At 42.2% G+C, this 18,778-nt stretch overlaps 2 protein-coding genes across 4 annotated transcripts in view; both read left to right on the forward strand.

Moving 5' to 3' along the window:
* Positions 1–2,590, forward strand: part of LOC140195405 (polypeptide N-acetylgalactosaminyltransferase 15-like) — a 66,193-nt gene extending 63,603 nt beyond the window's left edge. Inside the window, exon 10 of the mRNA XM_072253641.1 lies at positions 467–2,590. Within this exon, the coding sequence (XP_072109742.1) occupies positions 467–616 (150 nt within the window). The 3' untranslated portion in view covers positions 617–2,590. The remainder of the gene's footprint in view (positions 1–466) is intronic.
* Positions 2,591–8,566: 5,976 nt separating this feature from the next.
* The window catches only part of oxnad1 (oxidoreductase NAD-binding domain containing 1), a 38,527-nt gene continuing 28,315 nt past the window's right edge, over positions 8,567–18,778 (forward strand). The window contains exons 1-2 of one of the 3 annotated variants that reach the window (XM_072253647.1): positions 8,567–8,823; positions 15,412–15,478. In XM_072253647.1, the coding sequence (XP_072109748.1) occupies positions 8,696–8,823; positions 15,412–15,478 (195 nt within the window). In that variant the 5' untranslated portion in view covers positions 8,567–8,695. The remainder of the gene's footprint in view (positions 8,824–15,411; positions 15,479–18,778) is intronic. The other 2 variants (XM_072253646.1, XM_072253645.1) reach the window with 2 other exon arrangements.

The following is an 18,778-nucleotide window of genomic DNA, read 5'->3' on the forward strand; positions in this document are numbered from 1 at the left end:
GACTGCTGTTGAGGATTCTTTTTATTCTTGGGCCCTTAGCTCCCAGTAGAGCATAGGCCATCAGTGACCTCCCGTCTCCATCATCCTCTGTTCTGAGCCAGTTTCTCAAGGGTGGAACAGGAGTGTAGTGTCCCCATTGTTTGCATCATGTGCTCACTCGTTGATGAGCCTCTTCTCACAAAGTCGATGGTATGGTTGGAGTTCATCAACGTTTCTGTATTCCGTTGTATCCAGTGTAGAGGGATTGGCCCATATAGCTTCACCAGGGCCCTCTTGGCTAGCTTTACCCATTTCCACCTCTCACAACTGGGACATAGGGTTAGACTCTGAGAGGTGCTGTTGAGAATTAAGGAGAGAACGAGTGTAATTTTGATCAGATTTTTGGCTTTCCTACTCATTACTTACCAGGATTATGTGCTTCTTGTGCAACAAGGATCTAAGTGGATATTCTGATTTTACTTTGTAGAGTGGAGAAATTATCCACGTCTTTTCTGGGAGGTGCATCGAGGCAATAAGGAATGCTACAAGCCAAGACTTGTTTCTGAGACCATGCAACAAGTCTGCCACTCAACAATTGTGGCGATTTGAGCAACTGTCAGTCATAAATGAGAGATGAGCGATCACTCCTGACACCTATTATGTGATGGCTGCAGTTCATATCCTCCTGTCTGGTCAGGAGTTGTGAAGCATTTCAAGGATGTGCAGAACCTAGACTACTGACCACAAATTGTGCCTTGTAAGTTTTTTGCACCGACGGAAATCCTCATAATAGGAGAGGAAACTTTAAATATTTCTATGCCATTATTTCCAACGGAGCTGGAAATGATGATTAAAAACAATTTTGTGGCATAACTGATCTCTCTAAACTCTACCTGTAACTGTGATTACTACAGCAGAAACTAAACTAATAAATAGCAAAAGCAGGATCCATTTATTGTGTATTTTTACTTTTTATATGTTTAAATTTTGTTGAACAGCACTGTGTACTTTAATGATTAAATAAGAAAAAATAAATTTCAACAGCATTCCAGTCAAGTTGTCCTATTTTTCCCATTGTATTAAATACAGTCTGTTTCAAACTGAAATAAGAAAGCAAACACTGAAATGGTCAATGGCTCAAGCTAAATAAATCAGAATTAAAAAATCCTAGGAATATCTGATAACCCAGTGCAGTCTAGGTAAAAATACAATCTAACCAACAAGTTAAATTGTGTAACATATACATTTAGTTGTCCAAATTTGGTATCAAGTACCTACCAAAAACATTGAGGGAAATGCCTTTGGGGATGGAGAATAGTTTAATCATAACGCATTAGGCAGTGTATCAACAACAACACAACTTAAAGGTGAAATAAAATCTGGGAGCAAAGTGAACTGTTATTAAGACATCCGGGAATCAAAGGCACTGTTCAAATGGACAAGTGTCTGTCACAAAGCGCTGGTTTATTACAATATAATTCTGATCCAATCAATATGAGAAAATTGTTTTAATAAACAATTAGTAACATGTTGAAAAGTTTGCCTTATTAAAATAAACACAATTGTCATTACTCATAACTGCAGAGGTCCTCAGTGATGGCAAATGCATGGAGGTAGAAATGGTTAAAATAATACCACTCATGACCATGGTTTTAAAAAAAAGTCCACTCAATTGATTTAAGAAACAAACATTTCTCAAGCAAAAGAGTATTCTTATGTTCCTTTGTTTGTTCTGGATTCCTAACAACAGTGAATGGACAAGCATCTTCTCTGTATAACACTTGGTACCATTCACAATCCTAACTGAAAAGTGAAGGACTTGCCACCAGTATAAAATCTTCTTTTATCCACATGATCAAACATCTTGTTATATGACAAAACCTTAGTCACATGACAAATCATTACAGCAAATCTAGTTTTAACACACTAACCATTACCACACTATTTCCAAAGTTACCTCTTTCAAAACTGCAGTGTAAGTCAATCATCAAATCTTTGGTTTACAAATGAGAGAAAATCTGCAGATGCTGGAAATCCAAAAAATCCTTGGATTATCAACTTTCAAGCACACCAACCTCTCTAGTATTATTTTTGACTGATAATTCTTTCAATTTGTCTATCTTTGATTTTTTCTAATATTGTGTGCCTTTTTAAATTAAGATGCAGAGTAGCAGATTTGGCAATGTGATATTCTTCTTCCTTGGAATTCATCCAATACTTTCCCCAAATATATTATTTCTTTAATGTCAAGCATTGCTTGACCATCGCCAAATGTCCCCTCGATTCTGGCCATCCCTTCTGTTTATAGCTACCATCAGGCAGGGGTAGAGAAGTCCCACATTCCACACCACCATGAACAAGAACAACTACTTTCCTTCAGTCATTTGGCTCTTGAACCAATTGGTACAACCCCAATCACTGCAGTTTGGTAACACTATGATCACCTTATCACTTGGCACTAAAATTAACTTTGTTTTATTTTGTCCTAATTATGTTTTCTTGTAAAAATGTGTACAATTTGTTTAATTTATGTGTTTTTCTTGTTACTGGTGCTGATGTGAAGCGATGTGCCCGCAATGCTGTTTCTCATTGCAACTCGCGTACATGTACTTACCCATATGACAATAAACTTGACTTTGATTTTGACCACTATCATATTGTTCAATGTTTTCTCTCACTCAATCATAGTCAACTCTACTCCTGCCAATGTATTTAGGTTTGGGACTGCAGCATTGAACTATATCACTTATAACCTCATTGTTACTTTCATCTTATTCTGGCCACTCTTCCTTCAAAGGCCCCTTGACAACACCATTGTCAATTAATCCTTCCTCACTGCATAATCCAGATCAAACTAGCCTTTTTCCCAGTACCCTCATAAGGTTAAAATAATTGAAAAATGCTCTCACTGGTGGAAGGATGAAGAACAAGGAGTGATGGAATGAAGGCAATTGGCAAAACATCCAAAATCTTCCTATGCTGCAAATTCCTAGGGTCTGGAATAGAACATAGAAAAGTACAGCATAGTATAGGCCCTAAGGCCCAAAATATTGTGCTGACCCTTTAACCTACTCCAAGATCAATCTAACACTACCTTCCCACATGACACTCCATTATTCAGTCATCCACATACCTATCTAAGAGTTTCTTAAATGTCCCAAATGTATCTGCCTTTATCACCACCCCTGGCAATGCGTTCCATGCACCCATCAGTCTGTGCAAAAAAAAAACAAATTGCCTCTGACAACCCACTTATCCATTTCTCCCAACACCATAAAGTTATTCCCTTTTGCATTAGCCATTTCTTCACTGGGAAAAAAGTCTCTGGCTATCCATTTGATCTATGCCTTTTATCTTGTACACCTTTAATCAATTCACCTCTCATCCTCCTCTCCAAAGAGAAAAGCCCTATCTCGCTCAACTTATAGTGGAGACAGGTTCAAAAAGAAGGTGGATAAGTACCTGAAGGGAAAGAATTTGCACGATTATGGAGAGAGGGACTGAGAAGTGGGAGTAACTGGATTGTGGACTGGACTGAGGACTCCTTCCTTCTATGTTGTCATTAGATCATGAATTTATCCCAACACATACTTCCAAGTCAAGATGGTATAGGATTTGAAAGGGAACATATTAGTGAACATAGTGTCAGACATCCCACACTGCAAAAACTCATTTCAGGGAGGTAGCACCATCAATTTGTGGGAGACTTCCAGGAGAGGTGGGATGTCTGCAATAGAGTAGCTCCTTAGCAGCTAGCCAGTTAGTTTAAATAACGTTAGCTATGCTAATGAACAAATGACACCTGTTAAACTCACCTCTCTTGTACAGTCTTAACCCACCACAGGCAATAGAAATGTCACTATTGCAAACAGTGCAGCGAGTAACACTGTCATTATTTTTGACCCCTATTAGGCAGGGGTACACTTTAGTGTAGTCTGGGGTGACGTACGTTTTATATTTTCTTTTTTTGGAACACTCTGCCACTGACTTCTTTTGGGACTCTCTCGCTCTCTCGCGCTTGCTTTCTCATTCTCTCTCGTGGTCGCTCTCATTCGCGCTTGCTCTCTCACTCTTGCTCTCTCTCTCACACGCTTTCTCGCACTTGTTTTCTCTCTCTCATGCTCTCTCTCGTGGTCGCTCTCACTCGCGCGCGCTCTCTCGCACTTGCTTTCTCTCTCTCTCTCTCTCTCGTGGTCGCTCTCTCGCACTTGCTTTCTTGCTCTTGCGCTCTCTCTCTCTCGCTCTCAAAAAGATTGATTTCCGTGATATTGTATACAATTTGCGGGCATCAGGGAGCCACTATTAATATGCAGGAAATTCCCGGAACTTCCGGGAGAGGTGGGATGTCTGTAGTGTTCTCATAGACCTGTTTATCTCACACTACCAGATGGGTAGATCATTGGAACAGAAATATAGATATTCTATAACATTTTAAATTATTAAAATTAGCCCTGATGTAGGATTTCGACCTGAAACATCAGCAATCCCTTTGCTCCCATAGGTGGTGTTTGACTGCTGTGTTTCCCCATCAGATTGTCATTGCTTCGGATCCCAGCATATGGAGTGTCTTGTGTCTCCATTAAGCAATTTCAGTGACTTCATTCCTTGAATTATAAATTAATTAGTCTAAACTGGATAAAGTTAGACTCAAACAAAAATTTAGTCTTTGTGCTATGTGCCTCCATGAGTAATGTTTCTTTAACGTGCAAAAGAACCAGGGGTTCTAAAACAGTAAAATATCATTTAAAGACTGATATCAGGAAATTCTTCTTCAATGAAAGCATGAAAAAAATCTGGAACAAACCTTCTGTTAGAATAATACATTAATTTTAAAGCAATGGTGTGAATTAATTTGCGCAAAGTAGTTAGATAGCTATCTCACAAAATTAACAGCATAACAGAAAGTCATTTATATTTTATAAACATGTATATCTATTTTATTTTAATACCAGAATAAGCAGGCAGCAATAAAGTTTAAATCAAAGAAATTTGAAACAAAAGGCAATTTAAATTATTTTTTTAAGGATAACAGAACAGGTACAATGGGACAGAAAATAAATTAATATTCAAGATTAGATTGGCTATGGAAGATTGGTTAACATATGAAAATCATGTGTATCAGAACAGTTTGGAAGGTAAACATCAACATAAATCATAGACTGATTTGCTGGTTTCTGTGCTGCAATATTTACAGGAACTAGAAGGTTTTATTATTGACATTAATCATCATTCTAGCATTTAGGCTTGCTCTTGGGTCTTCGAAAAGCTTTGCTGATTCATGTACCTTCTTAAATTTAGCAAATGTTCTACTGAAGCTTTATAAAAACATAATGAACAAATAGCTCAGGGTGGCCTGGGAGCACTTCAGTTATATAACACGAATTGTAGTGATAAAACACTCTCCCAAGAGACCTGTCAAACAAAAATTAACTGCAAGAAAGGTAACAAGATACTGAGTGAAATGAAAATAAGTTTGTTCAGAGGCAGTTTTAAGGAGCTATTGAAAGGAGAAAAGAGAGGTAGAGCCAGAGAGGTTTAAAATGCTTAAGTCTAAAGACACCTGTTAAATTTGTGGAGTTCATGAGGTCAGAATTGGGGGTCAGGGTGGGAAAGAAAAGAGGCAGATTATGAGGGAAAGGATTACAGAATTATAGAGTGCATTGGATGGAGTGGAAGAGTCACTTGTTCAGCCTATTACAGTTCACAGTATCACTGCACTTAATGCAATGTCCTCCTACAATAGGTTTGGACCCAAGTTTGAGCCTCCTTTGAGGAATTCTTCTTGCCTCGGATCTTGATCCCACTGGAATTTTGGAACCACAATTTAAAAAGTCCATCCTTTGGGCAACCTGGATGGCACAATAGCTAAAGATAGTGGATTTATCCATCTGATCAGCAGTCCTCATGAAGCACAATGACACAATAAAATGCTCAGTCACAGCCATTCTTCTCCTGAATGGTCCAAGACACAAGATTACTATTCCCGATGCAAACAAGATAAGCAGAGAGAGGGCGGGAGGGAAAGATGTGCTTAGTGGTGGGATCCCGTTGGAGGTGGCGGAAGTTACAGAGAATATGTTGAACCCGGAGGCTGGTGGGGTGGTAGGTGAGGACCAGGGGAACCCTATTCCTAGTGGGATGGCGGGAGGATAGAGTGAGAGCAGATGTGCGTGAAATAGGGGAGATGCGTTTGAGAGCAGAGTTGATGGTGGAGGAAGGGAAGCCCCTTTCTTTAAAAAAGGACATCTCCCTCGTCCTGGAATGAAAAGCCTCATCTTGAGAGCAGATGTGGCGGAGACGGAGGAATTGCGAAAAGGGGATGGCATTTTTGCAAGAGACAGGGTGAGAAGAGGAATAGTCCAGATAGCTGTGAGAGTCAGTAGGCTTATAGTAGACATCATTAGATAAGCTCTCTCCAGAGACAGAGACAGAAACAGAAAGATCTTGAAAGGGGAGGGAGGTGTCGGAAATAGACCAGGTAAACTTGAGGGCAAGGTGAAAGTTGGAGGCAAAGTTAATGGAGTCAACGAGCTCAGCATGCGTGCAGGAAGCAGTGCCAATGCAGTCGTCGATGTAGCGAAGGAAAAATGGGGAACAGATACTAGAATAGGTTCGGAACATAGATTGTTCCACAAAGCCAACAAAAAAGCAGGTATAGCTCGGACCCATGCGGGTGCCCATAGCTACACCTTTAGTTTGGAGGAAGTGGGAGGAGGCAAAGGAGAAATTATTAAGAGTATGGACTAATTCCGCTAGACGGAGCAGAGTGGTGGTAGAGGGGAACTGATTAGGTCTGGAATCCGAAAAGAAGCGGAGAGCTTTGAGACCTTCCAAATGGGGGATGGAAGTATATAAGGACTGGACATCGATGGTGAAAATAAAGCGGTGGGGGCCAGGGAACTTAAAATCATCCATAAGTTTAAGAGCGTGAGAAGTGTCACGAACATAGGTAGGAAGGGATTGAACAAGGGGGGATAAAACCGTGTCGAGGTATGCAGAAACGAGTTCGGTGGGGCAGGAGCAAGCTGAGATAATAGGTCTGCCAGGACAGACAGGTTTGTGGATCTTGGGTAGGAGGTAGAAACGGGAAGTGCGAGGTGTGGGAACTATAAGGTTGGTAGCAGTGGATGGGAGATCCCCTGAGCGGATAAAGTTGATGATGGTGTGGGAAACAATGGCCTGATGCTCCTTGGTGGGGTCACGATCGAGGGGTAAATTAAGAGGAGGTATCCGCGAGTTGTTGCTGTGCCTCGGCAAGGCAGAGGTTAGTGCGCCAGACTACAACAGCACCCCCCTTATCGGCGGGTTTAATAAGGTTAGGATTAGTGCGGAGGCAGTGGAGAGCAGAGCGTTCGGAAGGAGTAAGGTTGGAATGGGAACAAGGTGCGGTGAAGTCGAGAGGGTTGATGTCCCGTCGGCAGGTAGTAATAAAGAGATCCAGAGCAGGCAGAAGACCAGAGCGGGGTGTCCATGAAGAGGAGGAGGGTTGAAGACGGGAGAAGGGGTCATCGGTGGGGGTGGAAGAGTCCCTGCCAAAGAAGTAGGCACAGAGACAGCGGAAGAACAGTTCCGCGTCATGGCGAACGCGGAACTCGCTGAGGTGTGGGCGAAGGGGAGAAAGGTGAGGCCCTTACTGAGAACAGAGCATTCTGCCTCCGACAGTTGAAGGTCGGGGGAGATGGTAAAGACCGGGCACGGATGAGAGCTGGGATCAGAGGGGGGGAGGCTAGGGGTGTCAGTGGAGAGGGGAGGGTTGGGGTGAGAGGAAGATGAAGCCTCTGAGGACCCAGGAGCTGACAGTGAGATCTGAGGGAGACGGGGTTGCAGAGTGGTAGTGGAGTCTCCCTGGGCCTCCTGTCCCATGATCCTCTCATATACCCTTTGCCAATCACCTGTCCAGCTCTTGGCTCCATCCCTCCCCCTCCTGTCTTCTCCCATCATTTTGGATCTCCCCCTCCCCCCCTCAAATCTCTTACTAACTCTTCCTTCAGTTAGTCCTGACGAAGGGTCTCGGCCTGAAACGTCGACTGTACCTCTTCCTAGAGATGCTGCCTGGCCTGCTGCGTTCACCAGCAACTTTGATGTGTGTTGCTTTTCCAGCATCTACAGAATTCCTCGTGTTTGCGTTTTTAAATACATGGCAGTTCAGTCTCTGTAGAGAATCCCTGTTAAGGTTTCAAGTGCTTCAGTAGAACCCTCCTCCCAGGATCGAGCTTTCTCTGAATGTATTCAAGGTTTGTGACATCGTCTATTACTAAGTTCAGGAGATTTTTGCAACTTACTACCCTGGAGGAAACCAAGTCCTCACCTGCCGAAATTTGAGCCATTTAAATTACTCCCTCGTCCCAGCTCTGGGTCAGTAGGGTAATAACGGTTATCGTTAAAAAAGCGGTGAACATTTTCACGATTCGCTGTAATTGAGAAGTACCGGCTCCGTGGGAATCTACCTGGTTTAATTTTACAGAATTCAGCGAGGGAACGATACTCACAGAGATAGTACCGCTAGCTCGCTGCACCCCCAGCCGCCATCTTGCGGTAAGTGCGTGTCACGTGACGAGACTGGACTCGCACTCCGTGACGCGTTTCTCTGCCTCGCCAATGAAATGCAGGTAGTGTCTAACCACATTTAAAAAGGCCGGCGGCCGACGCTGCTGAGCTCTGCTCCGGCCCGGTCCGGCCTGAGCACCGGCTGCTGGTGACCTGCAAGGTAGCAGGAATGTTTCTGACGGGAGCGGCGCTTCGGCCCCTATTCCGAGTGCCTGTCCGTACCCACTCGTCCTTGGACCCTGTCCAACAGTATTTGTTAGCCGGCTCCAGCATTCCGTGTCTTTGTAAGGTTATGAGGTGAGTGGACCCGGAATTTGTCGATTCTTTTGAACTCCCATCGTTTAAACACCTCACTCGGTGAGGTGCACAAGTCCGATTCCATAGGTTTAAATTGTATCTCTAATATAACTAGAGTGCCTGAAGTGTGTAAAACTGACGAATTTTTATTTACCGAATGCTGACATCAGCCTTCGGCCTTCTAGCTGGTTCGCGCAATGTGTGCATTTTTGTTCGAAATCGCTTTTATAGTAATCGAGAAGGACAAATTCTGTTGTTCATTTGGAAAATGATCTGGTGTAAAGGAGGTCAGGTTACACTATGTGAGAAAAGTAATCAGATTTTCATTCATATTTAGTTAGGTGAGCTGCATGTAATCAATTTCATAACATGCCCTAGAGACAGCCTGTTAATGAGCCTGTTGTTCATTTTGTAGAAAATTTAAAAAACTGCAGATACTGGCAATCGCAATTGGTAGAATCTTGTTTTTGAGTTAGAAGGTTGTGGGTTGAAGTTTATTTCTGGAAATTTAAGTGCAAAAATCTAGGCACTGTGCACCTTTCAGAAGATAACCATGAGGATGGGAACCTGAGGGGAAAGTCAAGAGAAAAAGCAACTAAGCTGGAGTTGGAACTTGGAAATGAAAAAGCCAAAGAAATAGACAATTAAAGGAAAAGCAGGCTAGTGGAGCCGAAAGAAGTAGTAGTGGACAGAAAGCATGTGCAAATTGTTCATAGGCCTCTGAATAGTAGTAATTAGGTTAGATTCAACTTTATTGTCATTGTGCTGAGTACAGATACAAGGCCAATGGAATGCAAAAGAATAGTGTTATTTACAAAATAACTGCGAATAAAAAGTGCTACAGCGCACTAATATAAAAGTACTGAGACAGTACAATATGGGTGCAATACTGCTTAGCACTGTGATGTGAGGTTCAGTAGGGTCACAGCCTCAGGGAAGAAGCTCTTCCTGTGCCTACTGGTGCGGGAGCGGAGGCTCCTGTAGTGCCTACTGGATGGGAGGAGAGTAAAAAGTCCATGATTAGGGTGAGGTGCATCCTTGATAATGCTTTTTGTCCTGCCCAGGCAGCGTTTATGGTAGATGTTCTCAATGGTGGGCAATTGGGTGCCGATAATCTGCTGGGCAGTTTTCACCACATGCTGGAGTGCTTTGCGATCCGATACGGGACAATTGCCATACCACACTGAGATGCAGTTAATGATATAAACCTTTCTCTTCACCATTTACATCTCGGACTTCAACTACTGCACAGAGTCTTGTCACCTTCAGAAGTTTTTGGATGACTCTGCCATAGTTGGATGCATCAGCAAGGGAGATGAGGCTGAGTACAGGGCAACGGTAGGAAACTTTGTCACATGGTGTGAGCAGAATTATCTGCAGCTTAATGTGAAAAAGTCTAAGGAGCTGGTGGTAGACCTGAGGAGAGCTAAGGTACCAGTGACCCCTGTTTCCATGCAGGGGGTCAGTGTGGACATGGTGGAAGATTACAAATACCTGGGAATATGAATTGACAATAAACTGGACTGGTCAAAGAACACTGAGGCTGTCTACAAGAAGGGTCAGAGCCGTCTCTATTTCCTGAAGAGACTGAGGTCCTTTAACGTCTGTCGGATGATGCTGAGGACGTTCTACGAGTCTGTGGTGGCCAGTGCTATCATGTTTGCTGTTGTGTGCTGGGGCAGCGGGCTGAGGGTAGCAGACACCAACAGAATCAACAAACTCATTCATAAGGCCAGAGATGTTGTGGGGATGGAACTGGACTCTCTGACGGTGGTGTCTGAAAAGAGGATGCTGTCCAAGTTGCATGCCATCTTGGACAATGTCTCTCATCCACTACATAATGTACTGCGTGGGCACAGGAGTACATTCAGCCAGAGACTTATTCCACCGAAATGCAGCACAGAGCGTCATAGGAAGTCATTCCTGCCTGTGGCCATCAAACTTTACAACTCTTCCCTTGGAGGGTCAGACACCCTGAGCCAATAGGCTGGTCCTGGACTTATTTCCTGGCATAATTTACATATTACTATTTAACTATTTATGGTTTTATTACTATTTATTATTTATGGTGCAACGAAAACCAATTTCCCCCGGGATCAATAAAGTATGGCTATGACTATGATAAGATTTGGTATGAATGTGGAAAATGGATTTACATGTCACAGGAATCATGTAGAATTTAATTCAAAGTGCTAACAATACAAAAGTGGTGAATCTCTAGCATTGTAGAGACTTTCATTATAGTTCTTAAAAACAGGTTATTGAAAGATCAGGGGTTTGAGGGCTGTGGAGATCTAGCACAAATAAGTTGGGACTTAGCTAAAAGATTGGTCATAATCATATTAAAATGATGGTACCCTATTTCTGTTCTTATTTTCTTGTGGGAATTCCTGGAATATATGAACTGGATTTATAGATCAATATTCTGAGGAACCCATAGAACACGAAATCGTCCAGTACAGCATGGGAGCAGCCCTTTTGGCCCATGGTGTACAAACTAATTAATTAAGCTAATGATACCTAATACTTTCTGCTCCATATTCTTTTTTTTTGTGTATTCACGTACCTCTTAAATGGCTCAATTATATAGAGCCTATTTGTTTTATAATACTGAATAACAGTGGCTTTTTTGACACTGATCAATAAAGTGAGAAGGTGAGACAAAGCTGATGAAAATGATGGCTCAGCACCAATGCAATTGTCAATGTAGTGGCTTTGTAGCCAACAGAGCTACATACCATTTTGTTGGCTACTTAGAACAGTCCATGTTCCAAGCCTTCCCCAGTAATGCTCCCCAACCCTTCCTCCACTTCATTGATGACTGTATTTGTGCTGCTTTATGCACCCATGTTGAGCTTGTCAATTTCATCAACTTTGCCTAGAACTTCCACTCTGTCCTTAAATTCAGTCCATTTCTGACACCTTCCTCCCTTTTCTCAATCTTGTTGTTTCCATTTCTGGAGATAAAATGTTGACTGACATCTTTTATAAACCTACCAATTCCCACAGTTAGCTTGACTATTCAACTTCTCACCCTGCCTCCTGTACAAATGTTTTTTTTCCCCCTTTTCTCAGTTCCTTTGTCTCTGCCGCAACTATTTCCAGGATGTAGTTTTCCTTGCCAAGATATCAGAGACGTCATCCTTCTTCAAAAAATGATTTCCCTTCCTGCATCATTGATGCTTCCCTCAATCACATCTTTACTTTTCCAAAACATCTGTGCTTATCCCATCTTCCCATCACCTTGCTTCTCATCTCTGCCTATTGCTTCCCCCTGGGTCCCCTCCTCCTTCCGTTTCTCCAATGGTCCAATTTCCTCTCCAATCAGATTTCTTCCTCTCCAGCCCTTCAGCTTTCCTACCCACCTTGTTTCACCTATCACCTTTTAGCTATCCTCCTTGCCCTCCCCACCTTTTTATTCTGGCTTCTTCCGCCTTCCTTTTGAGTCCTGAAGAAGGGTCTCAGCCTGAAACATCGACTGTTTATTCATTTTCATAGATGCTGCCTAACCTGCTGAGTTCTTCCAGCATCTTGTGTGCCAGGGAGTTGAAATTGGCAGAGTTGCTCTGATAGCTGGTTTTGACTTGATAGGCTAAATGGCTTCCTGTGTCACAAGAAAGCGTAAGAAAATCAATTTTTTTTAATTTGTAGAGGCAAAAATTCATAAGTGAGCTTGTGATATTTCATTTTGATAGAGCCATGGTTATATTCCATCTGGAGTACAGGTTTCCCCTGCCATCCGAAGGTAGAGTGTTCCTATGAAACGGTTCGTAAGCTGAAATGTTGTAAAGCGAAGAAGCAATTACCATTTATTTATATGGGAACATTTTGTGAGCGTTTGCAGACCCAAAAATAACCTACCGAATCATGCCAAACAACACATAAAACCTAAAATAACAGTAACACATAGTAAAAGCAGGAATGATATGATAAATACACAGCCTATATAAAGTAGAAATACTTTTCCACTTTCATTACTGCACTGCTCTCCGTAGTGAAAATCTCACGCAAGCGCTCTCGGCAGAAACACGCACAAGTGCTCTCCAGTAACCTTTAAGCTATGAAGCTGCCAAATCATACCAAATAACACGTAAAAATACACAGCCTATATAAAGTAGAAATAATGTATGTACAGTGTAGTATCACTTACGGGAATTGGGAAGACAGCGCCGAGCACACTGATGATGGTGTGTGAGACTGAGTCATCAGAGTTTGGGTGGTGCAGTGGCCCCCACCCTCTGGGCCGCTGAGTGATACGTTGCCGCGAAGAACGCAGGGGTCCAGCGGTAGCCGGGAGGTACACAGCACATCTTTAAGAAAAAAGCCGAAACAAACATGCTAATTAATTAGGTGCCGCCCGTAATTGTCGGCCCAGATCAGTGCTGATTTCCGATTGTGTCGTCTCTGATCTGGGCTGACAATTACGTGTCGGTGGCACCTAATTAATTAGCATGTTTATTTCGGCTTTTTTCTTAAAGATGTGCTGTGTGCCTCCCCGCTACCTTTGCATTCTCCGCGAATTGGTATCTGTCCGTGGCCTGGGGGTTGGGGTGGTGGGACACTGGGGTGTCATCTCATCACCTGTTTCCATTAGAGCAGGCAGCTCATCTTCTCCTATGACTGCCCGCCTCGATGTCGAAGATCGAGGTTCGTCATCTGCTGTGGCTGATGTGGAAGGCTTGCTTGACTGCTGAGCCTCGCACATTTTTCTCTCACACAGTTCTTTAATAAGGACTCAAACCATCCTGCAAATATCCCCTAAGCCGACGTACCCTTTCAAAATTAAAGTCGTACTTTATCATTACTCATTCAGTTTCGATTGTTATCCTTTTTTCTTCCAATTGCATCAGCTCTTCATCTGTCATTTCTTGGTGATGGGATGCCAAAACCTCTTCAACATCATGTTCGTCAACTTCCACAGGCCAAACTCACGTTGTCCTTACTTCATTCACCATGATCAAAACACTTAATTATGTCTAGTTTTACCGTAAGTGTAACACCCTTATGAGCTCCTTCAGGCTTTTCCGATACCATAGAACTCATCTTACAAATGGCTGCTCACAGGTACATGTTAAAGCAAAGCAGTTCCAAATCTGGGGGAGAGCGGCTGCTCGGGGCGCGCTGACTTTTATCGCGCACTGATTTTTTCGCACGCTGATTTTTTTATTGCGCGCTGAATTTTTTTTTCGTAACAATAAAAACACCTTCTGAAAGCGAAAACAGGGTACTAATGTAGGTCTTTCGTAACAGTGAGGTTTCGTAATGCGAATGTTTGAAAAGTGGGGGACACCTGTATTGAATTGTGTCTTGTATTGATCTGGAGTATTGTATCAGCCATCCTGGAGGTGGTTGAGCAGAGAATAATTTCTGTTTTGGAGAACAAAAAGATAACCTAATATTTAAAGTTGCAGGTAGGCCATCAAGAAGGTATTTGTTTTAGTTGAATCCAGAAAATGTTCTCAAAAAAGAACTGTCAATGCTTTATTAAGTATATTCCTGAGACTGTTAGATGAGGGTTTCAAAGCACATACAGATTTAGCGAAATGGTAGCCCTTTTGTCAGGATCTAATTCACCTGTTGAAGTTCTTTCTTAGCAACAAATACTAGTTTTTTTAAAAAAATAAAGTTAAAAGTGCTGGATTCTTTTATATTCTTGCTTTATTTAAATATAAAGCTAAATTTCAATCCAAAACTACAGCTGCAACTTACAAATTGCAGTTGTTCTTAAGAATTCTAAAGGTTTTATGAAAGAAATCAAATCCTTTTATAAGAAATTAATATTTTATGTTTGGCCAATATTTTGAGGAAAAAATGTCTGCACATCACACTTACCTGGCTCTGCTATTCTAATTACAAGTATAGTGATACGAAAAAATATTTTTTATGCATTTTATCACTCCTCCCAAAATTTTCAATTAGATTGTACTGTTACTGCAGCCAGAAGTTGAAACCAGGTGGCAGACATTAAAATGACAAGATCATATGTTGGTTCTGCTGGTTAGAATTAGTTTACTCTTTAAACACTGGAGTTTATTGCTTTCACTTGAGGAGCCAACTACTGCATCAGCCTAATAATGCATTCAAGACCATATCTCCCACTCTGGACAGAATTTCTTTTTCCCCTCTCCTGTTTGGTAGCAGACACAAACACTTCTGAGTACATGCTAGCTTCAAGAAAAGTTTCTTTCATGCTATCATCAAACACTTTAACAGACCTCTCATACAATCAGAGATGAACTCTTGATCTCCTAATCTATAGTAATGGCCTTTGCATTTTATTTGCCTGTTTATACTGTACTTTCTCTGTACTGCAACACAGTATTCTGTGTTCTGTTTTTCTTTTTCCTACCTTGCTGTACCTGTGAATGGCATGCACACAACAGCTTTATACTGTGTCATGGAACAAAGACAAACTAATGCCAAAATCTTGAAACATAATAATTCAATTGGTACCACACCAGAATTTCAGTGCTTATGTACACATACTAATAGCTTCATAGTGAGGATTTGATCATGAGACTTGAATATATTTTTTAAAATCTGTTAATGTACTAGTCATGTAAATTAGTATATTGCATTTACCTTTAGCAGAAATATATCATCAAGAAGGAAAACCGATCATCTAGAAAGAACAATCAACAACTTTCGCCAAGAGGTCAGTATAACCTGCATATTCTGCTATTCTATCTCCCTTACCATAGCATTGGAGAGGGATAGGAACAGACAGGTTAGGGAAATGTTTAATTGGAGTAAGGGGAAATATGAGGCTATCAGGCAGGAACTTGAAACTATAAAATGGAAACAAATGTTCTTAGGGAAGCGTATGGAAGAAATGTGGCAAATGTTTAGGGGATATTTGAGAGGTGTTCTGAGTAGGTATGTTCCAATGAGACTGGGAAAGGATAGTAGGGTACAGGAACCGTGGTGTACAAAGGCTGTTGTAAATCTATTCAAGAAAGCAAAAAACAGCTTGCAGAAGGTTCAAAGAAAACTAGGTAATAATGGAGATTGAGAAGATTAAGGCTAGCAGGAAGGAGTTTAAGAATGAAATTAGGAGAGCCAGCAGGAGCCATGAAAGGGCCTTGGCGGGCAGGATTAAGGAAAACCCCAAAGCATTCTACAAGTATGTGAAGAGCAAGAGGATAAGATGTGGAAAAAATAGGACCAATCAAGTGTGACAGTGGATAAGTGTGTTTGGAACCAGAGGAGATCGTAGAAGTACTTAATGAATACTTGCTTCAGTATTCACTACGGAAAAGGATCTTGATGATTGTAGGGATGACTTGCAGCGGATTGAAAAGCTTGAGCATGTAGATATTAAGGAAGAGGATGTGCTGGAGCTTTTGGAAAGCATCAAGTTGGATAGGTCACCGGGACTGGACGGGAGGTACCCCAGGCTGCTGTGGGAGGTGAGGGAGGAGATTGTTGAGCCTCTGGCAATGATCTTTGCATCCTCAGTGAGGACAGGAGAGGTTCCGGAGGATTGGAGGGTTGCTGATGTTTTTCCCTTATTCAAGAAAGGGAGTAGGGATAGCCCAGGAAATTATAGACTAGTGAGTCTTACTTCAGTGGTTGGTAAGTTGATGGAGAAGATTCTGAGAGGCAGGATTTATGAACATTTGGAGAGACATAATATGATTAGGAATAGTCAGCATGGCTTTGTCGAAGGCAGGTTGTGCCTTACGAGCCTGATTTAATTTTTTGAGGATGTGACTAAGCACATTAATGAAGGTAGAGCAGTAGATGTAGTGTATATGGATTTCAGTAAGGCATTTGATAAGGTACCCCATGCAAGGCTTATTGAGAAAGTAAGGAGGCATGGGATCCAAGGGGATATTGCTTTGTGGATCCAGAACTTGATTGTCCACAGAAGGCAAAGAGTGGTTGTAGACGAGCCATATTCTGCATGGAGGTTGGTGAGCAGTGGTGTGCCTCAGGGATCTGTTCTGAGACCCCTACTCTTTGTGATTTTTTTTTAAATATATAAATGTCCTGGATGAAGAAGTGGAGGGATGGGTTAGTAAATTTGCTGATGACAGAAAGGTTGGGAGTGTTGTGGATAGTGTGGAGGGCTGTCAGAGGTTACAGTGGAACATCAATAGGATGCAAAACTGAGCTGAGAAGTGGCAGATGGAGTTCAACCCAGGTAAGTGTGAGGTGGTTCATTTTGGTAGGTCAAATATGATGACAGAATATAGCAATAATGGTAAGACTCTTGGCAGTGTGGAAGATCAGAGGGATCTTGGGGTCCGAGTCCATAGGACACTCAAAGCTGCTTTGCAGGTTGGCTTTGTGGTTAAGAAGGCAAACAGTGCATTGGCCTTCATCAATTGTGGGATTGAGTTTGAGCTGAGAGGTAATGTTGCAGCTATACAGGACCCTGGTCAGACCCCACTTAGAGTACTGTGCTCAGTTCTGGTTGCCATAGAAAGGGTGCCGAGGAGATTTACAAGGTTGTTGCCTGGATTGGGGAGCATGCCTTATGAGAATAAATCGAGTGTACTTGGCCTTTTCTCCTTGGAGCAATGGAGGATGAGAGGGGTCCTGATAGAGGTGTAGAAGATAATGAGAGGTATTGATCATGTGGATAGTCAGAGGCTTTTTCCCAGGGCTGAAGTGGCTAGCACAAGAGGGCATAGTTTTAAGGTGCTTGGAAGTAAGTACAGAGGAGATATCAGGGGTAAGTTTTTTACGCAGAGAGTAGTGAGTGCCGGCGGCGGTGATGGGGGCAGTAACAATAGGGTCTTTAAAGAGACTCCTGGATGGATACATAGAGCTTAGAAAAATAGAGGGCTATGGGTAAGCCTAGGTGGTTCTAAGGTAAAGGACATGTTTGACACAGCTTTGTGGGCTGGAGGGCCTGTATTGTGCTGTAGGTTTTCAATATTTCTATATTGTAAGAAAGAGGAGAATCTTGTTAATCAATTACATTTTGTTTCTTACATGTCATGTGAAGACCCTTTGTCATACTGATCTCTGAAAGGAAAGCTTTGTTACAAGATTGAAAATGTGTGGCTATGTTTCTTCTGATTCATAGAATCATAAAAATACGTGCCTTTAACTTGCCTTGTCTGGATTGACCATGATGCCTATATATGTTAATTCCATTTACCCAGATTAGGCCAGTACCCCTCTACAGCTCTTCTAAGTATCTACCCAAATGTCTTTAAGTCCACCCCCTCATTTGGCAGCTTGTTCTAGATTATCACGGCTTTCCATGTAAAGCTTGCCCTGTAGATCTCTTCCCTCTCCCTAAATTGTAGCCATAAGATCAATATTCTGGAGAGCGGACCTACAAAATCATCTGATCCAGATGATGTCTCTGACTGTGTTCTTAGTACCTGCATAGATCAGCAGGGAGGATATTTGCAGACGTTTTTTTAATCTTTCCCTGCCTTGGTCTGAGGTTCCAATCAATATGGCACCTGCATAAAATGCTCCTTTTGTCGACATCTGGATAGATTATGAAGCCATATATTTCACTTCCTTTATGTCTTTTACATTTGCTTTTTGTCTTGAATGTGTTTCTGGAACTGTTGGAGCCTGTGATTTGCAGTTTGGAGATTGTTGGGTATTTCAGCACTCTGCTATCTTCGAGAGGGTTCTGGGAGGCAGAGACAGTCTGCGGGAATATCGTGGTGAGAAGACTGTGAATCAATGTTTGACTCCATTTCACCAACTAAAGCAGTGAGGGAGATTGGAACACTGGCTGCTTGCCTTTTATCACTGGTGGGATCGCTCTGCTCCAGGAGAGGGGAGACTGCCTTTTATCACTGGTGAGATCATTCTGCTCCAGGAGAGGGGAGACTGCCTTTTTATCACTGGTGAGATTGCTCTGCTCCAGGAGAGAGAAGATTGCCTTTTATCACTGGTGAGATTGCTCTGCTCCAGGAGAGGGGAGACTGCCTTTTTTCGCCCGAACTTTCTCTTCTTTTTGTGTGTGGGGTGGAGGGGG

The sequence above is a fragment of the Mobula birostris genome, chromosome 3, assembly GCF_030028105.1.
Source record: "Mobula birostris isolate sMobBir1 chromosome 3, sMobBir1.hap1, whole genome shotgun sequence".
Taxonomy (NCBI): domain Eukaryota; kingdom Metazoa; phylum Chordata; class Chondrichthyes; order Myliobatiformes; family Myliobatidae; genus Mobula; species Mobula birostris.